Raw genomic sequence first — 21,127 nt, forward strand, 5'->3', positions numbered from 1 at the left:
AGCAAAAATGATAACCAAAATACATTAAAATCCCTTTTAAAAAAATCACTTTTACATCCATTTTAATAAAATCTGTATCACAAACATAAATAGCATATAGCATCATTTACTGGTCTAGATGTCTGATTTCAACTACTCCTCCTGTTTTTTGCATAATCCTAAATTACAGCCATAACAACCAGAGTCCACCTTCAATGTCCACATTTTTTTTTTAATGTTGTTCTCACCCATGAAAGATTATTATTAAACCTATAGTACATTTGTACTATAGGTAGGCTAAGTTTTTTTTTTTTTTCTATTTTTATCAGTTTTATATTGTTTTGTAATTTTTTAATTTAGTTTTACATAGTCTGGAATCCTTGCTTTAGAGACAAAACATGGAACTTTTTTCAAGCCATTTCAGGCCTTCAATAAGCAGGGCAGGCCTGTTTAATGAATTTTTCATACTTTTGATCTACCTACAATCCTCTGTAATTGTGTACCAGGCTTTTTTGCTTGTTCACTGTGTTTCATAATGGATGGATGGCTCCCTCTCTGAGCTTCTCTGCCAAAGCAGATTTTTATTAGTGATAGTACACTTCATTCATTTTGCTCATTTGATGAACCATGGCATGCTCAGATGTCCCATCCTCATTATCATCTCCATCCTCTTTGCTTACTAGGTTAGCTAAGTCATTAGTGTATCTGGTGTCCAACTAATAGGCTGGGAGGTTTGAATCAGGATGTGGACATGGACAGTTGTGAATTATATCTTTCAATGTGGTATCACATCCTACTTATTGGAGGTCTAAAGCTACTTGAAAAAGTTTCATACTTGGTCTCTAAAGTAGGGTTTCCAAGTATGTTAAAAATAATTTTAAAATAAATAAATAATAAAAAGAGAAAAATAAATCCTTAGCCAGTCAACAGTACAAGCATACTATATGTAGGTTTGCAACTTTAATGGGTGGAAGTTACATAAAAGAAAGGGGGGGGGGAACTTAAATGCTGATCTTCAATGCTTCCAAATTGTTGACTTCTCTTTTTCTTCAAAAAAGACCCTAACTCACCTATCCCTACCTTCATTAATGCACAAATCACCAGAATGTATCAGATTTTCTCCTTGGACTGACATTTTACTTCCATCTTTAATTAGGCATTATTTTCCACTTGAAACACTACTTTTCATCCATCCAGCTATTAAATCTATACATATCCCAAATTTATCCATCCTTTGTTTTGAATGTCACACCCAAAACATCCCTAAAATTTCTCAATGTTGTTTAGAGAAAGACTAATTCAGCTGATAGATCATCCCTCCCCTCATCAACTCACTTCAACACTTTCTCACAGATGCATGCTTTCAACATTGCCTTTTCTACAGGTACTTTCATGGTCATTGCTCCACTGAACTGGCAGCCATCATTCCTCTGCTTTCTGTTAGGCCTGTTTAAAACAAGATTAGCAGCAATACCAATTCCCTTTTCAGTTCAATTGCAAATACACCAAATGTACTTCTCTTCCTCATTTATTTCATCCCTCTCAGTCCTTTGGAAACTGGTTTTCTTCTGAAGCGTTGTCCAGCAAATACAACATCCAGCTACTTTTCAAAAACAATATCAGTACAGTTCTAGAAGTTTAATAGAGACATCCGCATTAGACATAATATAATTTTTAAATAATGGCTTCATAAATATAAGAGAAAACTAAATATAATTTATTACTTCTGTATATTTTGCTCAATATGTCATGTGATTTTTTCAGGGATAAGGCAGAAGAACTAACAGCATTTAAATTCTGAATACAAGAACGAGCCATTCAGCATGTGTATAACATTACATCTCGGTCACAGGTGTACAGTAGGTGGAAACACTATTCGAGTTCTGAAATGTGAGAAAAGATGTATAATTTATTAATTAATAAAAAAAAATATAATCACATAACAGCAATTAATTACCTAAACTTAGAGATAGACATATAGTCTGTTCTGATTAAGATTAAATGGTTACGTAGGGCTTCACACGATTTAAAAAATAAACAATCAAATATGAACCTGTTGTGGTGTAGCATCTTGTATTCAGAATTTAGATGTTATCAGTTCTTTTGCCTTCTCCCTGAAAGAAGCTCATAACATATTGAGCAAAATGTATAGGAGTAATAAATTATATGTAGTGTTTTCTTACATGTGTGAAGCCATTATTTAAAAATTTTATTATATCAATAGGTTTCTTCTTTTCCAACCTTCACCTGAATCCACTTGTATGAGACTGATAATTTGGAGGGAGGGGGATAGAGTTTTTCCCTTTCCAAACTGGAATTTTCAACACCACATCTGAGACAAAATAACCACAGAATTCATGCCACTGTAATGATAGCCCGTCAACTTAGCTGTGATTAAGATACGAGCTAGTAATCACGTTTTGTGATTCATTCTTATGTTTCATGTTTTGAATGTAGTTAACAGTCTTTCTCCCTGATGGTGTCCATGTTATGTTGGATGAAATATATTTTTTGAATAAAATTCTATATTATTTCTACATGTATAGACTATATAAGTATCTATAAATATATCTAATACATATTCCCTTAAAAAATTTATTACTTATATAAGGCAAACTTTTTGAATACTTGGCTAGAAATTACATTAGATATTCATTATCCATTTAACAAGTGCAGACTCAAAACCTTGACACTTGCATAAGTTTGTCTCTTTCTCCCCCACCCCAGTTATCCTCATAACAAACCTCAGTTCATACAGGGATGACAATGAGGATTTCATTCCCATGAATTACAGAAAAATACTTGCATGATGAAATTTATTCTAAACTTGTTTCTATATATATCCCATTTAAGGTAGTTAACCTATAATTTTAGTACTGCAGATAGGTATATTGTTACAAAGTTGCAGTTACTTTATTAGAAAACAAAAATTATTTACCTTTAATATCTGCTCTGTTATATGATAGCATGCACATAAGGGAATTGGCACTAAGTTATTAGTGGCATTTTTTTGTGCTATAAAGTATCATGTGATTTCTTGTAACTTTTAAACTTTGGTCTGAAAATATAGCATCCCCTAAAATGGGGTCACATTTTACTGAATTCTCAATCAGCTACAATCCCTCACTTTAAATTACTTTAGCATTTTTTCCCCCTGGTAATAATCTAGTAAGTGTTCCCAACAACAATTGTCATTAATACACCAGCATAGATGAAAGCTAGAGGGAGAACTCGTTTTGTTTTTCATGTATTTTTACCAAGTTGAACCATGTACTCTTAAGATTATTCTGAAGTAAAATTTAGCTTTTCTACTATAATAATTATTATACTAAGAAATATATAATTAAATTTGGTTCACTGACTAAAATGTTTCAGCTTATTTTTATCACATTTTTAGTGTAAAGTATTTAATAATGGTTAAAAAAAATGTAAACGCTTTTACTGCAGCTTAGTTTGTTTTCAATTTCAGAATTTAGACCTTACAAAACATCGGTTACTGTATGATGGTCCACTTACATGGAGGCTAAATAAACAAAAAACAATAGAAATACATGTAGTTCTTTTAGAAGATATTTTAGTGCTATTACAGAAGCAAGATGACAAATATATTTTAAAATTCCATAACACTAACTTAATGACTGGCAGAGAAGATACTAAGGTGACACATAGTCCTATTCTAAGGGTCCAGAATTTGTTTACGAGGAACGTGGCTACAGGTAAATTTTTCCTATCTTTATTTTGTATTTTTAAGGATTTGAATATTTTACTGTATGCTATTAAATTATATTTCACAAATAATTTTATTGTTTAATTCTTGACTGAAGTGTAAGCAAACATAACCTGCATGTGAAGTATCCTCTCAGCTAAGCCACTTGCACACAGAAACTGTTGGGTTTCCATCGGTTGCCTCAGTATTCCATAATGCAAAACAAACATTATAGGAAGAGCTACTAACCAGACCAGTTTCAACCTTTGTGGTCTCAGTAGTAGGAGCCACACACCTAAGAAGAGATACCAAGGTTGAATCAATGTAGAAGGCATATATTTTCCATATACAAGTAGTAAACAGAGGTATCACCTTATTATTAGACTTGATCGTTTACACTTGGATAAAGGATTAGACAAAAATATAATTTCTTGACAAATATAATTTACTTTGCAACCAAGGTAAAAAAAAAAAAAAAAAAAAAAAAAAAAAAAAAAAAAAAACACTTATTTTAGTAGCTTATTTGATGATTTAATGTGGCTGAATGACTTGGGCTAATATCAGTTTCTGTAAGTAAGACAAGCTGTACTCTGAAGTGGCATGAAAAAAAGATACATTTGGTTTGTTTGTACAGCAGAGTTTAACTGACCTGGCCCATTCACAGCTGTAATGTATTGCAGATTTCAAATTTGCCTTGTCTTTTCCCTCCATGTGGGGAACCCAGCTCTTGGTGACCCAGTAATGGCACTGATCCTTTTTTCATTCTCTCTCTTCCTCTGTTCTTTTCTTCTTTTCCTGAGTCTTTTTTTTACTTTCTTCTTCAGACCACATTACTGGTATCTGATAACATATTTGAAATTCATTGTGACCCATGGACATCCAAAAAGTAGAACCTTGTGCTGTTCATTTACTGCTTTAATCCTTTCAGCAAGATGCATGGTCTCGGGCAGTCCACCCAGGATCAATCTGCTCACCTATAAGAGTCACTGACATGGCAGTGAGTCTCTTTTCCCATGGTCTGGGGGACATGGACAGTGGATGCTATAACTATCTGAAATAGCCATGGCACCTGCTTCTAGGCACATTTAGTGCATTCTCATGTGTTGTTTCATGATGAGTGGGGAGCTCTTTTGCTGTATATACAAATCCTTCACTCTTAAATTTACCAGAGCTACCAGAATTCTTTAAGCATGCTTAGAGAATTCTTGCAGAGGAAAAAAACCACAGAAATATGATAAGAACAAGAAATAGAAAACATCAAAAACATATAACATGTAGTAATATACTATCATTCTAAATCATTTATTCATCAGGTGAATCTAATGGCAAAATGTCACCATTCTTTATCCAGAAAGGTTGGCAAGATACCTACATCTATAAAGAATCTCTGTTCAGGTGATATCCTTGGTGCAACATCTTCTGGGGAATACCAATTATAGTAATCCCTCTCCCAAATAAAATCTTAAACTATTCAGTATTAAGTAGCAGCTGAGTGTGACTCACAATTGTTTCAGGCAAGATTTATTTGGACCTGATGGATGAAGGAACGACACCATGAAATGAATCCACATTTATCTTGGTGGCCACCAGGAATATTGGCCTTATACAGTATGGCACCAAAAAAAAAGAAAAAACAGTATTGAATAACTACAACAATATATGTTATGGAATAAATGGGTTTATTAACAAAGAAATATATGTTTACACATATGATGCATACACCCACGACTATTGGTGGAATCTTGGTCAAATAAAGCAATTAACGATGGTAGATTACATGCTCGAAATGGACACCTTATCTTTCAAGACAGTTTTCGTAGCACATGCAAAGGTTCTCTGTCATCTTGGACAACAGTGGTTGGGACATCAGCTGGACATATGTACTTTTATCCCTTAGTTCATCAAGGTTTGAAGGTAGGTCATGGTGGAATACCCATTTCTTCAGCATACTCCAAATGAAGGCATCAAATGATATGAGATCTGGAGAACACGAAGGATTATGGGAATTCTGTGAACCTCAAAATGAGTCTTCTGGGGAGGTGTTCTGATAAATAGGCTCTAGAACCACATGATATGTGACAGGTTGCTCCGTTCTGTTGGAGTACTTGTGCATGGAGTGGAATATTTTTTGCATGACAGATCTTATGCAAATCTTTGATAAACGAAACAACACATTCTCGATGCTCTGTTTGCTATTCAAGGTCATGGTTATACCACCCTCTTCAATGATATAGGGCCCAGTTATGCCATGCAGTGACCTTCTCACTGTGAAGAGGTTTCTCTTGGACAAATTCAGGTCTAGAGAAACCAATTAACCTGTAGGTTCATCTGTTTACATGACCACTTAGATGGAAATGTGCTTCGTCTGAGAACTAAGTATTATGGAGGAAGGATGGATCTTCGTAGGCATTGGTCAGCATGCGTGCACCGCCTTGCAGCATAATCCATTACTGTTAAACACTGACCAACCTGAATAATATACGAAAAGGCACCAAACTCCTTAAGGATTCTCTTTAGTGACCGCCTCAGTATCCCAAGTTTTACTGTTATTCAGCATTGACTGTGTTTCGGAGACTGTAACACTTGCTTCAGCACATGTCCGTCATTCTCATTTGTAAATGAAACAACAGCAGAAAACAGTAAGTGGTCTCCCTGAATGCCCTTTACATTGTGGCAGAACACTCCCAGTATGTTGGAAGCTCTCGATTAAGCCAATGATGACACTTTTGCTTGGGGCACACTCATGAAAATGAACAAACTGCTCACAAGCATATCATAGGCTTGGACCATTTGTTCTACCAACTCTCTATGAATGAAAATAATGCTCAGTGATAAATGTCTTTTCTTCTAATGTCAACACACAATTGCTACAGCTAAATGTAATGACTGAGACTCTACACACGCTCTTCATATGCATGCAGTTGAATGATATATCTCGTAGTGCATGTACTGAAGGGGATGTCGAAGTTCAGTACTGTTTTTTTTTTTTTTTTTTGCACCATACTGTATTTGTTTGACGTCCTCAAACTTCCATAAAGCAGGATATTTAATCTATCCTATGAGGTCTACATCTTCAATCCTTTGAAATATTTTAAAGGACTCAAGTTACCTGTCATGGCTCTGCCAGATGTGCAGTAACGATCATGAAACTAAAGACTGCACAAGAAATTTCCAAATGCCTGTGACAGTAAGGGAGAAAATCCAACTTGCTCCCAAGTATGTCAAAAGGTGTTAACAGATGAAAAAAGATAACAGATCAAAACAGTGCAGAACATCTCATATCAGGAAGCACAAAGGAAAATTATCACCATAGTATGTAGTATAACATCATCTTATGCTTTAAAGGTGAGTGATAAAGAAAATATCAAAAAGGGCAAACATATAAAATTTTCCCACCATCCCAAAATTATAGCATGAATTGTACCTCGAATGATATGATCTCATCTGCTTCTGTTTGGAAGCCATTAATAGCATCACCCATTACAGCTCATACTATTAACCTCTAATATGTTCCTCATTGTCAAAAAAACATAATGGCAAGAGCTTCCCTTTAAAAAAATATATATGTACCTCTCTACTGAAGCAAAAGAAAACATTACAACATGGTAATATGTTGTTATGGCTCTTATCATTAATATTGAAACTATAGACTTCTTTTGTATTTTGCAGTCTTTGTAAATTATATTAAAGGATGATCCTCAGTAGACTAAGCTTTTGCTTCATGACACGAATACAACATTGGGTTTGTGGCCAAGAATGAGACAGAGCAGATTGGACATTAAATCTGACAAATGCATGCCTCTCAGAAAACTGTTTGTTTTTTGTTTTTATTTAAAAAAAAAGTCAGAAGATCATATTAGTAATGACTAGTCCATGTCCTAAACAGAAATTCATAAGGAACTTACCATTAATATTAGCTTTGTTCTTTCTGTTAATTTTCCCAAAATGTTCTCCCTTCGTCTAGGATCATATCCTACTCTACTTGTGTATAATAAGAACTGGCATTTCTTTCTTTTTTATGTTAACTGCTCTTTCTAATGACTAGATCTCTTGATCCCTGAGACACAAAATCAAACGAGATATTTATAAATAATATGTTATATTCAGGCAATAATTCTTGTTGTCTAGTTTCCATTTTAAACTACCAATATTTTACATAAAATTGCCTGCCATTCATAAAGTGTATCTCTGTTTCATTTTCTTCTCTGTAATCACTATTGCTTGAATATAACATCTTATTATTTAGAAATATCTCACTTGTTTTTGTGTGTCTCAGGAACACGGATCATGTCAGCATGATAATTATTTTGTTGGCTTCCTCTTCCTTTCCACTGATGCTTTTGTTTTTCCCCATTCATATGATTACAAAATTTAAATGACTAGAAACTAAAACATTTTGACATAAAACATGGTTATTACTTGAACTGCCATACAGGCAAAAATCATGATTAAAGTAGTAGATATCTTCATTGGAACTAAACTCCCAAAGGCAGTAACAGTAGAATAAAGAAGCTTTTATAGAAATTAAAAATCATCAATGAATATTCTTATTTTGAAAGCAGATAATTATCATAGATAAGGTCATTTATAATAATAAAATGGTTGCCTTCCTGGCTGACTGCTCTTTCAGTTTTTATGACCCCACTAACAGGATAAATAACTGATGGCTGATTTAATGAAGGCAGTAACTTTTGTAACAAATAGTCTAAAAACCACATCTTCCTCCATCCTGCATATATGATCCATATATGCTGGATGAAGTACAATACACACACACAAAAAAAAAAAAAAAAAAGATCTTACTTTCACCAATTAGTGATGGCAAGATATTCCTATCTACCAACATAAAAATTGGCCACATTGCTTAAGGAGTTAATACCTTATCACATAATAAACAAAAAAAAATGTTCATCCAGAAATGAGATATACCACTCTAAAAGTTTCAGTCAGTTTTGACATAACCACCCTATTTACAAATATCTCCATGCTAGGCATCTATTTCTTCCTTAGGAAACAGGTCCTGTAACATTGTTGCCCTTGTTTTTTAATGCAAACAGTGTGCTTAGTCTGTTCAATACAGTAACGAGGGTATAAAGCGCCTGTGGCAAGTGTCTAAGCACCCCCAACCCAAAAATGACAAAAAGTTTGAAAAATTTAAATAAGTTAAATTTTACTAAATGCAATATGTTAAATACTTGCTATTAACCCCATCAGAATGAGTTGCAGTGTGTTGCAGAATTTGTATGTCTAAAGCGGCGTAAAATAGCAGGCTTTTATATCTATTTATTTATTTTTATTTTTTACGTTTTGTGCCCGTGGCGGGTACCTCTTTCGCCTCGCCCTCGTTACGGCACTGAGTCTGTTAAACAACAGGATAACGTTTACTGTTAAACAAGGTTACTGTAGTGAATGCTTATGTTCAAAATATTTCTGGAATATTTTGATCAGAATTCTCTAGATTTACTAATCTTAAATTTAAAGTGGTATTGTCAATGATATATTAACTGTGGTAAAGCCTCATGAAATGCTCAACTATTCTAGAAATGTGATATCAGAACTTCATTGATGTTCCACATAAGGAGATATGTTCAGAACTTAAGCATCAGGGAGTGATGGATACAAGATGCTTTTGACATGCCTAAACCTCCAGCATCATTAAAAGCAGTATTTTACAGCTGGCTTCCTGTTAGGCTCTTTATTCCTCATCCACTGTGATGCTTTAAATATTAGAAATGTGGTTATGTCCAAACTGCTTGTCATGGCTCTATGATTCTGTGCCTGATGTAGTAGTAAGGATCTTAATAATAAATGTTGCTCTGCAAAAAAACCTAAATGTGCCATCTGTGAGTAAGACACAGCTGTTCTCATACATGCCAGAGGTAGAAAGATGAAAAAGAAATACAAAAGATAAAGGCAGAACAGGACATCTTATATTAGGATGCAAAGGAAACTAGCCACCACAACAACTGTCCTGAAATCATCTTGCACCAAGAAGATTGCATTTAAGAAAACCTATAAGGCTATCTTAAGATGCACTAATTTCAGCCTACCTAAAGTTTATTGTAGTGAATGCTTTGGTCTGGAACACAATAGTTGTGAGACCTATTACTGTCTCACTCTGTAAACAGCTGCTAAATCAAACTTGCCAAATGAGAACCCACTTATCAAGAAAGTTATGGCAAGGGCATCCTGAAAGAAAATCCACCAGACACCTTGACAGAAAAAAAAAAAGGGATTTCTCTGTATCTACCATGTGTAAATTAAACAACAATTGACCTTGATCTATCATGTCATGTATTAAATATTTTTCCAGAGGAAGAGATGATCACTAGTTGTCCATCCCATACTATGGAAAAAGATTAATTGGCAAACACAACCTGACAAAAATACGTGCTCAATTTTTTTTTTGGAAATCAGAAAAGACTACAAATCAAAGGAATAGAGAAATTCTTACAATGGAACTGTAACTCTCATGGAATTTACCAGAATAGCAAGAATATCAAGAAATATATTTTTCTGTTTATATTTTCTGCAGAAATATAAACCTATCTGTTTCTCTCTGCAGGAGACATTTAAAATCCACTAAGGACCCTGCCAGGCCTTTCTGTCCTTATGTTATTCATAAGAACAGAACAAGAGACAAGCATGCTCATAGGAGTCCCTATTCTAGCCATACTCTTTTTCAGCATGTCCACCCTAACACTATTCTAGAAGTCGTAGCCATTTACCTGTCAGTGAAATTTGCATATTACAATGTTAATTTATTTACCACCTGGTTCTGAGTTTAAATCAATCAACCTTGATAATCATATATTGCAACTGCCTCAGCCCAGACTTCATGTGTGGATGAGGCCATATAGTTGAACATATGCTTAAACAATAACTACCCCTCTCTCTCTTCTTAATAATGGATGCAATACCGTCCTTCATATGTACACTTGCTCATATTCTGCTCAAATCTAATATTATACATATTAGATCTTACAGTGTGCTCCCTTACTGTTCTGCCACTGTTCATGTGGATATCAAAGATAATATATATATTGAAGAAATCGTTTTCCTGTGATTTGCACTCTACCTTCACAGAAGTTATGTTTTCATACACAAACCCATATTGAATATTGACCAGACTGACTGGATTTCCCCAACTCACAAAATTTAATGCTGAAGCAGTCAGCTGAACACCTATCAATGATGTATGTATCAGACTGTATTGCTTGGGCAGCAACAACTGCAATTCCAAAAATATCATCTCAGTTTCCACTCTGTGGAAACTGATTGGAACCCTGAGTGCTAAAGTAGCTGAAAAAACAGATCAAGACTGATCACAGTATATTTCAGAGGAAATATCCACATCAAATCTCATATCTTTTAAATGTTCTTAGGCAAAAGCATATTATATTAGAATGTGATGGTCAGAAATTATCACAGATAAGTTTACATCATCTGCCAGTTATACAACTAGTACTGAAAGTTGTATGGGATAAAATATGGAAAATGAGAGGTAGATATAAAACACAATATTTGTCTACCCTGCAATATAATGGATCTGTGGTTGCTGAACCCAGCATAATTGCAAACACTTCAGGTGAAACCCTAGAATCTCGGCAACATCTTCATTCCCTCCTGAATTTTTGACATTGAAAGAACAAGAGGAACAGCAGCTCTACTTTTCTAGAAATGGACTAGAGTCATATCATACAATGAGCCATTAATTTTAAGGAGGAACTAAAAATAACACTTTTTTCTTCTCTTGTGCTAATGCAGTAGGGTCTGATGACTTTATGGGATGATAAAACGTCCTCTGTGGACTTTCTAAAAAAATATTCATCAAGGAGGAGTTTTTGATTTATGGCATAAGTCAGCTGCCATCCTTGCATTCCCAAAACCAGGAAACAGTTACTGGACTATCATGCTGAACTAGCTGCCTTTGTAAAAATTATTGGAAAATATTGGAAAAATTAGTAAATGCTAGACAACTCTGGTTTTGAAAGCAGTGATCTTCTCTCTGATACACACAGTGGTGAGCTATGGAAATTTTAACAAAGGGCTCGCATCATTGAGCAAAAAATAAAGGCCTGACTTAGCCCTTATAATACTTATATTGCGACTTTATAGAGCTTCTGACAGGTATGATAATTCCAAATTGAGAAGTCAGTTTAAAAAGCCCTTATATTTCTCGTTCAATGCAAAATGCTTGCATAAAGCTGGGTAATTTCTCCACACAACAAGAGCCGTTCGTAAACTTTAAGCTGTCCATCATGGTCCAAACACATGGCCGATCTTTAAAATTTCGATACCAAGGTCTTTTGCAATCGTATTTAATTCTCGTTGATTTTTTGGCGATTGATAATAAAAAGCATATAATTTATCCATAAATATTTCAAAATGATTTATTTCTTTAATGTTTTTTATCGAATCGTCTAATGCTAAGTGCAAACAATGAGCACAATGGCAAATCACAACGTTGGGAAATTTTTGTAGAAGTTTGATTGCAACACCTGATTTGTTTCCTAACATTGGCATCACCTACTCCCTATCATCATCATCTCGTCTCATCCGATTGGTAACAGGTTGAGTCCACTAAGAAGAAAGGTTCTCCACTTATTGCGATCTTTAGCCATCTCAATCATGACTCTATAGCTGGTTAGATGCGAATGTTCTTTCAGCACTTTATCCAAGTACTTCTTGTCTGCCCTCTAGATCTTTTTCTTCCTATATATCCATTCAGAGCTAAATATGGGAGTCTATGTGAGGGGCCATTCTCTGAATATGACCAAACCATCTCAGTTGATGTTTAATGATTGTGTCTATTATATTATCTGGGAAGTTTAAATCTGTTCTGACTTGATCATTAGTCATGTGTTGCATCCAGTGGGTGTTATTAATTTTTCTGATTGCTTTCATTTCAAATGCTTGAAGTTTCTTGATTGGTTGTTGAGTTAATCTCCAGGCTTCTGAAGCATAAGTAGCCATTGGGATAATAATTGTTTTATATAATTTTAATTTTAGACTCGTGATTTTTTTATTTTTCCATATTTTGTTTAGTTTATTCATTGGTCCAACCTAGGTTTAGCCTGTGTTTTACTGTTTCCATATTGTTGAGGTTACTAGTTATAAGACTGCCAAGATAAACATTTATTAACTTGTTCCAACAGCTGATTTTCTAGATTTATAGAAATATTTTCTTCTTCTCTACCTATCTTCATTATTTTTGTTTTATGAAGACTTATTTTCATACCATAAGTTTTACAAAAGTCATTTAAAATAATGACATCATCCGCATATTTTATGTGATTAATGTTGGTACCATTGATTTTTACACCTGGTTCATCAGCTATGGTTTTACAGACTTCTTATAGGAAGATGATAAAGAGTTGAAGTGAGAGAGGGCATCCCTGCATTAGACCTTTCTTGACTCTGAAATTCTTGGTTTTAATGTTGTTTGTTTTAACAAAAGCTTTGGTGTCTCCATAATAATTTGTAATAAATTTTAAAATATCAGAATCCATTTTTACGTTTTTTAGGATAGTGATCAATTTGTTTCTATTAACTGAATCAAAGGCTTGCTTAAAATCTATAAAACAACAGTATACAGGTAGGTTGTATTCCCAATATTTTTCTGCTATATTATTAATGGTGAAGATATGGTCTATAGTGGATCTATGTGGCCTGAATCCTGCTTGGTTTTCCTCTATGATTTTTTCTGTAAGCACCTGTGTTCTCTTTTGTATAATTCCAATGAATATACTATGACTTAAGAGTGTTATGGGTCTATAATTTTCACATATTCTTTTGTCTTCTTTTTTGTGAATTGGTATAATAATTCCTGTTTTCCAGTCAGTTGGAATTACTCCAGTATAAAGAATTTGATTAAATAAATTCATTAAGAAATTAATGGCTTCCTTGCCACCATATTTCCATAGTTCTATAGATATTTCATCTTTACCTGTAACTTTTGAAAGTTTCATTTGTTTTATTGCATTTATAATTTCTGCTGAGGTTATGGGTGGTGCCTTTTCATATATCATCTTTTCTGTTATACTTTTCTCCTCCTGTTCTTTTTGATATAATGTTTGATAGTAGTCCTTCCAAATTATTTTAATATTTTGTATTGACCCAGTTTCTAGATTGTTTTTATCTTTCATTGTTAATGGTTTATCTTTATAGATCTTAGTTAATTCTTTGATCATTTTGAAAATTTTGTTTTCTCACACTTGGATAAAGGATTAAACTAAATTTATTATATTTTAACCAAGTGAAAAATAAACTTTCAATATCTTCCTCTAAATCCAGAGTAATTTATTAATAAGGTGGCACACCAATTGGTAACTCCTATAGGTAGAGATGACCTTGCCAATGCTTCTGACTGGTATCTCCACTTGGGCCCTGGCTCCCACTGAAGAGACCTCAATAAAGGTTGAAACTAGTCTGGGTAGTGGCCCTTCCCTTAATGCACAACATTAGACATATCCGCAAGGAGATGTGTTTTGCATTATGGGAGATACTGAGATAGGAGTGTTGGTAGCTTGCTCCACCTTTGCAAGGAGTCGCCTGGTGTTGTACCACCTTACCCCAGTCCTGAAGATACTTTCAGGCGCAAACTTTGTTTGCTCACACTTGGATAAAGGATTAAACTAAATTTATTACTTTGATAATTTTGTATACCGTTTTATTATAATTTCTTTTATTAGCTTCTTTGCACAGTTTTTCTTTTTCCTCCAACCATTTATTTTTGGCAGATATGCACATTTTATCAATTTTGTTTTTAAGATTCTTATAATGTTGTTTATTTTCTTCTGTATTGTTTATATTTAATATATGCTTCGCTGCTCTTTTTTCTTCTAAAGTATTTAGAATTTCAGGGGTTATCCATTCATGATTTGGTCGATGTTGTACCAAGTATGTTTCTTGCAGTACTTGGTAACAATTTTTTTACCTTGATTCATGTATTTTCTATATTGTCATAGGATAATCTTCTAAACTCATTTCCTATTAGTATCTGATAGTTATCTTGCATAGATTTCTCTTTCAGTTTTGACAGGTCCACTTTGTTGATAGGAGTTCGTGATTTACGATACTTGAATTTTAGTTTAATTTAAAGTTCTAACATTTTGCACTGATGATTTCCAATTGTGTTTGATTAGATTGTAATCAATACAGTTCTTTGTTGTACCATCTGGTGAGGTCCATGTGTATTTGTGGGAAGGTCTATGGAAAAAAAGGGTATTACAGATAAATAGATTATTTGCTTTACAAAATTCTAATATTCTTTCACCTCTTTCATTTCTGTTATCAACTTTGAACCTGCCCATCACATCCTCCATGCCTGGGGTGAACTTCCGAATTTTGGCATTAAAATCTCCCATCACTATTAATATATCTTTCTTATTGGTCTTGTCTATTAGATCTTGCAACTTATCATAAAAGGTATCGATTTCTTCATCTTCGTGTGACTGTTTGGGGGCATAGATTTGAATTATTGTAAAGTGAACATTTTTTTCTTTACCTAATCTGATAGCGATCATTCTTGGGCCATGTGGGTCTATGGCCATGACTGCGATTTGTAGACTATTATTTACTAAACTGGTGACTCCTTCTCTCTGTATATTGTCCTCTCTGCCCGAGTAGAATAGTTTTCCTGAATTTAGATTTATAACTCCTCCTGTCCAATGGTTCAACCAAACCTACAATGTTCCGTTTAATCCTAGCAAGTTCTTTTTCCATCAAATTTATTTTCCCAAATTTTAACAGTGTCCTTATATTTAAGGTTAAGTGATGCAAAACTCTATTGGCTGACCACATACTAAACTTCTTGGCTGCTCCCTGTGATCGGTTTCCTCGGACACAGTAACATTCTCTTGACACAGTGGAGACTCCTGATTCATAGGGTTGAATGGCAGAATAATGCAGCCGACTTGCCACTTCTCTGCTGCATCCTTTGGTCCACATCTCCTTATTCTTTATTCTGAGCAACCCATTGGGGTTTCCCTCATCCGATACCCGAGGGACGCACCTGGTAGAAGTCAGGTCTACTGCCTATACAGGAATAAAAAAGGCGTTAGCTGATTTTTTTTTTTTTTTTAACACTAGCTCCATCAGAACAAAATGCAATGAAATGATTTGTAGTTATCAGAAAATCCATATGAATTTAAAGTAGCAATTATAGTAGCATGTATACATTCCACGGTGGTATTTTCTAGTTCTACAAGATTATTAAACAAGAAGAACAAGGGGCTCGCAAATTTGAGAAAAATTTAACAAAGGACTCACACGAGCCCCTTATAGCTCACCACTGGATGGCTTTCATAGACTTCATTCAACATTGCATCATTTGGTCTAGAAACATCTATAAGAGATGCATTCATGAAATGTGAACATTTGATTTCTGTTTTCTTTGGTTATAGAAAAAAAAAAAAACATTTAAAAAGACCTCTTATCTAGGTCTTGTGCATTTTTCGGTTTTTATTAAAAACATTCTTATAGCTGAATCTTCCAATTTCAGTTGGAAAGCTTGTTATCCCAGCTGTATCATCAAGAAGAGGGTATTCCCCAAGTTTCTGTCTTAAGTATGGCAATATTAAGCATGTTGATGACTTTACAATTCATGGGCTCTATGGATTCAGGCAGAAAAAAGTTTTTATACTCATTCTGCCAAAAATGCACTCTTCACCCTTACCTACAGTTAAGGATGGGACAAACTGTTTTCCCAGTGGCAAAAGAAGCCAAGTTCTTAAAATTTGTTTTGGACAAAAAGTTTACATTACTTGCACATATTTATCATCTAAGAGAAAAAGTGCAAGAGAGTCCTAAATATCCTGAACACAGTGGGGATGCAGATTGATATTCTGTGTTTGCCTTTATCATGCACTTGGTCACTCAAAAATAATGAATCCCAAGTCCACACTCCTGCAAACTGTTGGCAATGTTAACGTTACCTACATCGAACATGATAGTATTCCTCCATGTCTAGTTTATACTCCATTATCAGTCTATCTGGAGCAGTTTAATCACACAGAGCAGAGTCACATTTCTTAATTGCCTATACTGATGGTTCAAGTATGATACCTCTCTTGGTTTGGCTGTTGTTTTTCCTGACCACCTTGTCTCTAGTCAGGTTTCTCTAGAATTCAGTAGTTATTCTGCAGACCTGCACCATCCAGCATGAGCTTGTACATATAAAAAAAAAAACACTACCAGAAAGGAATGATTTACACAGATTCATTAAGTTCTTAATAGGTCATCTCCTCTTAATTTTGATGTCTGATTGTGTTGGATATCCAGCCACATTGGAATCAAGGGAAATGAGACTGCAAGTGCAGCTGTTAGGTCAGCTTGTACTTTCCTTGCATACTGTTTGTCAGTCCCCTATATGACTACAGACAACTAATAAAAGCAAACTTAAATTAGTGGCAATCATCCTGCCCTGAAATTGAGAGTTGCTGGGCTCATATACGGCATCACCATATCTGTTGAAGGCTAATGATCCACCTATGTGTGAACACTTGTCTTACCATATGCCATGTTCTAGTAGTGTGTGTGTGTAGTACTTCCAGTGCTTCGCACAAGAGAAGAACATAGTCTTTACTAATCTAGCTGAGCCATATATATATATATATACTCATGTTCATCTTGTCAGACTCAGGCAAATTGCATGAAGTTTTAATTTTTGAAGAAGTACTTTTAACTAATATTTTTTGGGAAATAACTTATCCTAAAATATTAATTATAATAACTTTAATTAATACTTTCTTTATTTGATGGCAATGTATAGTAACGTTACATTGCCATCATCAGGGATCACAAAAACAATGATATGTACACTCAGTCTCATATGCCCAGATTTGTTCAGGTTTGGAAAGTTTTTCAGGGTTGAGGCAGATTTGAGAAATAGCCTTTCATATTTGTATTTGCTGCAGTGTAATAGAGTGGCTTTCTTCCAGCATATTTTGTGGTGGGTATCCAAAGCATGGTCAGCAAGTCCTGATGACTGGAATGGTGGAACTGGATGTAGTCCTTGTTTTCAGAAATTCTGATATTGGCTGTCCTGCCTGTTTGGCCATAGTAGGACAGTCTGCAACTGCAAGGGACCTGGTTGATATCTGGTAGGTCAAGGGAATATGGCTATTCTTTGATTGTGTAGATAAGGGATGCCATTTTTGTTGTCCCTGATCATGGCAGCATTGCCAAAATATAGGAAAGTATTAATTAAAGTTATTATAATTAATATTTTTGTATATGTTGTTATTTCCTGAAAAATATTAGGCTTATACGTTGGTTACTCATAACTAACTACCAGAAATAAGTAACTTATGCAAACAAATTTGATTATAAATACAATTTATATATAGACAAGGCTGTGTTCAATTTTATTTTAATTTGTTTCTTGTACATAACATTTATTTATTTAATTTACATTGTGCACTTCTGCATCCTTTGTGATGGCCGCTGTCCTTACACCATCGAATCACAAACCAACAATCCTTCAGTAATATAAGTCTTTGTAATAATAATAATGATGATGATGTTTTCAAACTCCAAGGAGCTTCATGTATTAATTGGAAGACACTGATACGAAATAGGTAGTGCTGAGAGATATCTAAATTTATTCCTAGGACTAAATTGCATAAAAATATGTTATATGAAAAATGTATAGAAAGAATGTTTTGATAAATCAGTTAAGTATCATAGAAATAAGCACCAACTATCATTAATTAAACTGTTAATAAAGATAGTAAACCAAAATTGAATTACATCTAGCTAGTCCTTTCTTACATCACACCAAAACATGGTATGAACGCAAATTTAAGGAAGCCTGCGAGATCATTATCAACCACCCCAATCTGAACAATAATGAAGGTCTAAAAATCCCATACATATGGAAGGCATATATTCGACCCATGGAATCTTCCTCTCTAAGAACAACTATAAACAGGACTAGTAAATCCAGGATCCTAAATCAAAAATAACAATTGTAATACTAAAAATAGGACATCATTGTTACTGAAAGAAAACCATCTATGAGAAAAAAATGTTTATTCGTGTTATCTTAAATTAAATCTAGCTTGATGTAATTTATAATTTTTTTTTTTTTTTTCACTAGAGGTCATGCCAGTAGAATAACATGTGATCAAATCATTGTTTCTCTAGCTTACGGTTTGTAATGTAACAGAATAATAAATTTATATTCTGAATATATTTTATTGTCTTTCAGCTTCATGGTTTTCTTTTAACTAGGCTTTGAGACATACCCTAAGTTGTTTATAAAAAAATTAAGGGTGAAAAAAGAAATTTGAGGAACGAATTATACTTTTTTCCCATAGGTTATTATATTCGATTAGTGCATTTTCAATTAATGCATCTGTTTTAAAGAACGCATTAAGCACATTAATCGAGGGATTGCTGTATCTATTAAACAATACAGTGAGTTTTATTTTATGTAATTATTCTAATAGAAGACAATCGGAAGAACAAATTGTGCATTCTCAGTGCACAAGGCTTTTTGTAATACCTGTTTTTTTGTTGAACGATGATGATATTAACCTACATGGATATATCTGCATGTAAAGGATGACTTATGAAGTCTGCTTTGGAATTGCTGATAACTTTTTACATGTCTTTTGAGCTATGGTGTAACCTGAATGAGAAGCTTGAGTTTTTGTATTTAAGCCACTGATCCAGAGCTGGCGCAAGAGTATCTGACGCCCCTAGGCAAAGAAAATTTAGGCGCCGCTATACAATGTCTCTATGCAGTAATTAGTGCGTCATTTTTTTCGATACTCAAATTCGATTAGTGCGCCTATATACATCTTAAAAATAAATGTTATAGATTTTAAAAAAATTCTGTCTATACATTTTTATGCCTAACTATTTTAAAAAAATCACTCACCAGAATAAATAATTTAGTTATTGATTTAAAACATTTTACAAAGTTATTTTTAATAGCATACTACACTACTTCCATGTACACTATGTATACCAGGGTTTCCCAAACTGTGTTCCACGGAAGGTGAATAAGTGTCCCGCTAAAAGTTCCCGGAATTTGTCACTTTAGTTTTCTAAGCATTTTTTATGAATAAATATTTTATAGTGGAAATATTCTGAGGAGAATAATATTCGAGAATATGTCGAAAAGCTCGGACCAAGAACGCCTAATAACATTTGTGTATCGTTAATTTTCACACATTGAAACCTTTCAACATTTGGGAAAGAGAACACAGCTGTTTATGATCGGTCATAAAAATTGCCTGCAAGCGGATTATAACAATCGGTGGCATATAATATTTTTTGTACAAGCGAAGTTTTTAAGCAGCAATGCAGAGGCTGACCCTGATGAATAGAGAAGCAGTAAAATTTGCAGAAAAGGCAATAGGGCCTCTTCTGCAATAGGGGAGTTAGCCATTAAAGGGAATTAATTCTCTTATGAAAAGTTTGGAAATAAAATTTCATTTTGACGCATGCACCTACACATGTTTCGAAGGATAAAGTGTAGGGAAAATATCGCTACTTCAAAACTGCCGCATAATATCGAAAATATGTACATAATAGTTGACTTCATAACTGCTGTTTATTTCGATTTATAGGGAGTGATTGGGGAAAACCAAGGAAGGTTGAAATGCAAAAACTTACAGATTACGTTTATAAAAATTATGCATTACGCAATAATTCAAGATTTACATATGATTCTCTATAAAGCAAAATTTAAAAGTGGGAACCTTCGAACTAAGATTATGAATAAAAAAGAATACTTAATTTGGAACAGATGGAGGCTGTATTCATTTTTAGATTCGGATTTTCATGAATTTATAAAATAATTGTTTGACAAAAATAATTATCTTTAATCAAGTTCTGGGAGAATTTTAAAATGTATTGGTGATTAAAATAATTAGCCAAAAATTGATAGTGACATTGATCTTCCACAGTGATACAATATGAAGTGAAGAAAGTATGAAAGGATTTCTTATTTTGCGCTGGCATTAAAAACTATAATTATACTATAAAAGCAAGCAGCAAAATGAATATATCTCATAGGTATTTAGTCTGATATAACTTAGATTCCGGTTACCGGAATCTAAGTTATATTACTGAACACAGCTACTACATGCGCCAAGTAATCTAGTTAAGTGTTCTTTTCAGCGTGAAGAATTATTGCCCCTTCTAATGGATACGACTGTCAAACTGCACTTCTTATTCTTGCTCTTTTCAGGAGGTGGACAGAATATTAACCAGGTGTGCTGGACGTGTATATACGTCCAGCAAAGAAATGGTACGCTTACATACATGAATTTTATGGAATACAGGAGTTCCTGTTAGTTTTATATGTAGCAAAATCTGGCGCCCCAAAGTCTTGGCGTCCATAGGTGATTGCCTAGGTTCGCCTAATGATAAAACCGGTCCTGCACTGATCATATTCTTCATTTTTATCATGGACTGCAGAGACAC

The 21,127-nt window shown here is 34.0% G+C and overlaps 1 protein-coding gene across 1 annotated transcript in view; it reads left to right on the plus strand.

The window, feature by feature from the left end:
* LOC150106740 (rho guanine nucleotide exchange factor 11-like) overlaps positions 1-21,127 on the plus strand; it is an 837,747-nt gene that overhangs the window by 693,103 nt on the left and 123,517 nt on the right. The window contains exon 32 of the mRNA XM_090393466.1: positions 3,449-3,695. Coding sequence (XP_090249592.1) covers positions 3,449-3,695 — 247 coding nt within the window. The remainder of the gene's footprint in view (positions 1-3,448; positions 3,696-21,127) is intronic.

This window comes from Typopeltis vanoorti, chromosome 5, assembly GCF_054136105.1.
Source record: "Typopeltis vanoorti isolate ZY-2024b chromosome 5, IOZ_Tvanoo_1.0, whole genome shotgun sequence".
In the NCBI taxonomy this organism is placed as follows: Eukaryota; Metazoa; Arthropoda; class Arachnida; order Uropygi; family Thelyphonidae; genus Typopeltis; species Typopeltis vanoorti.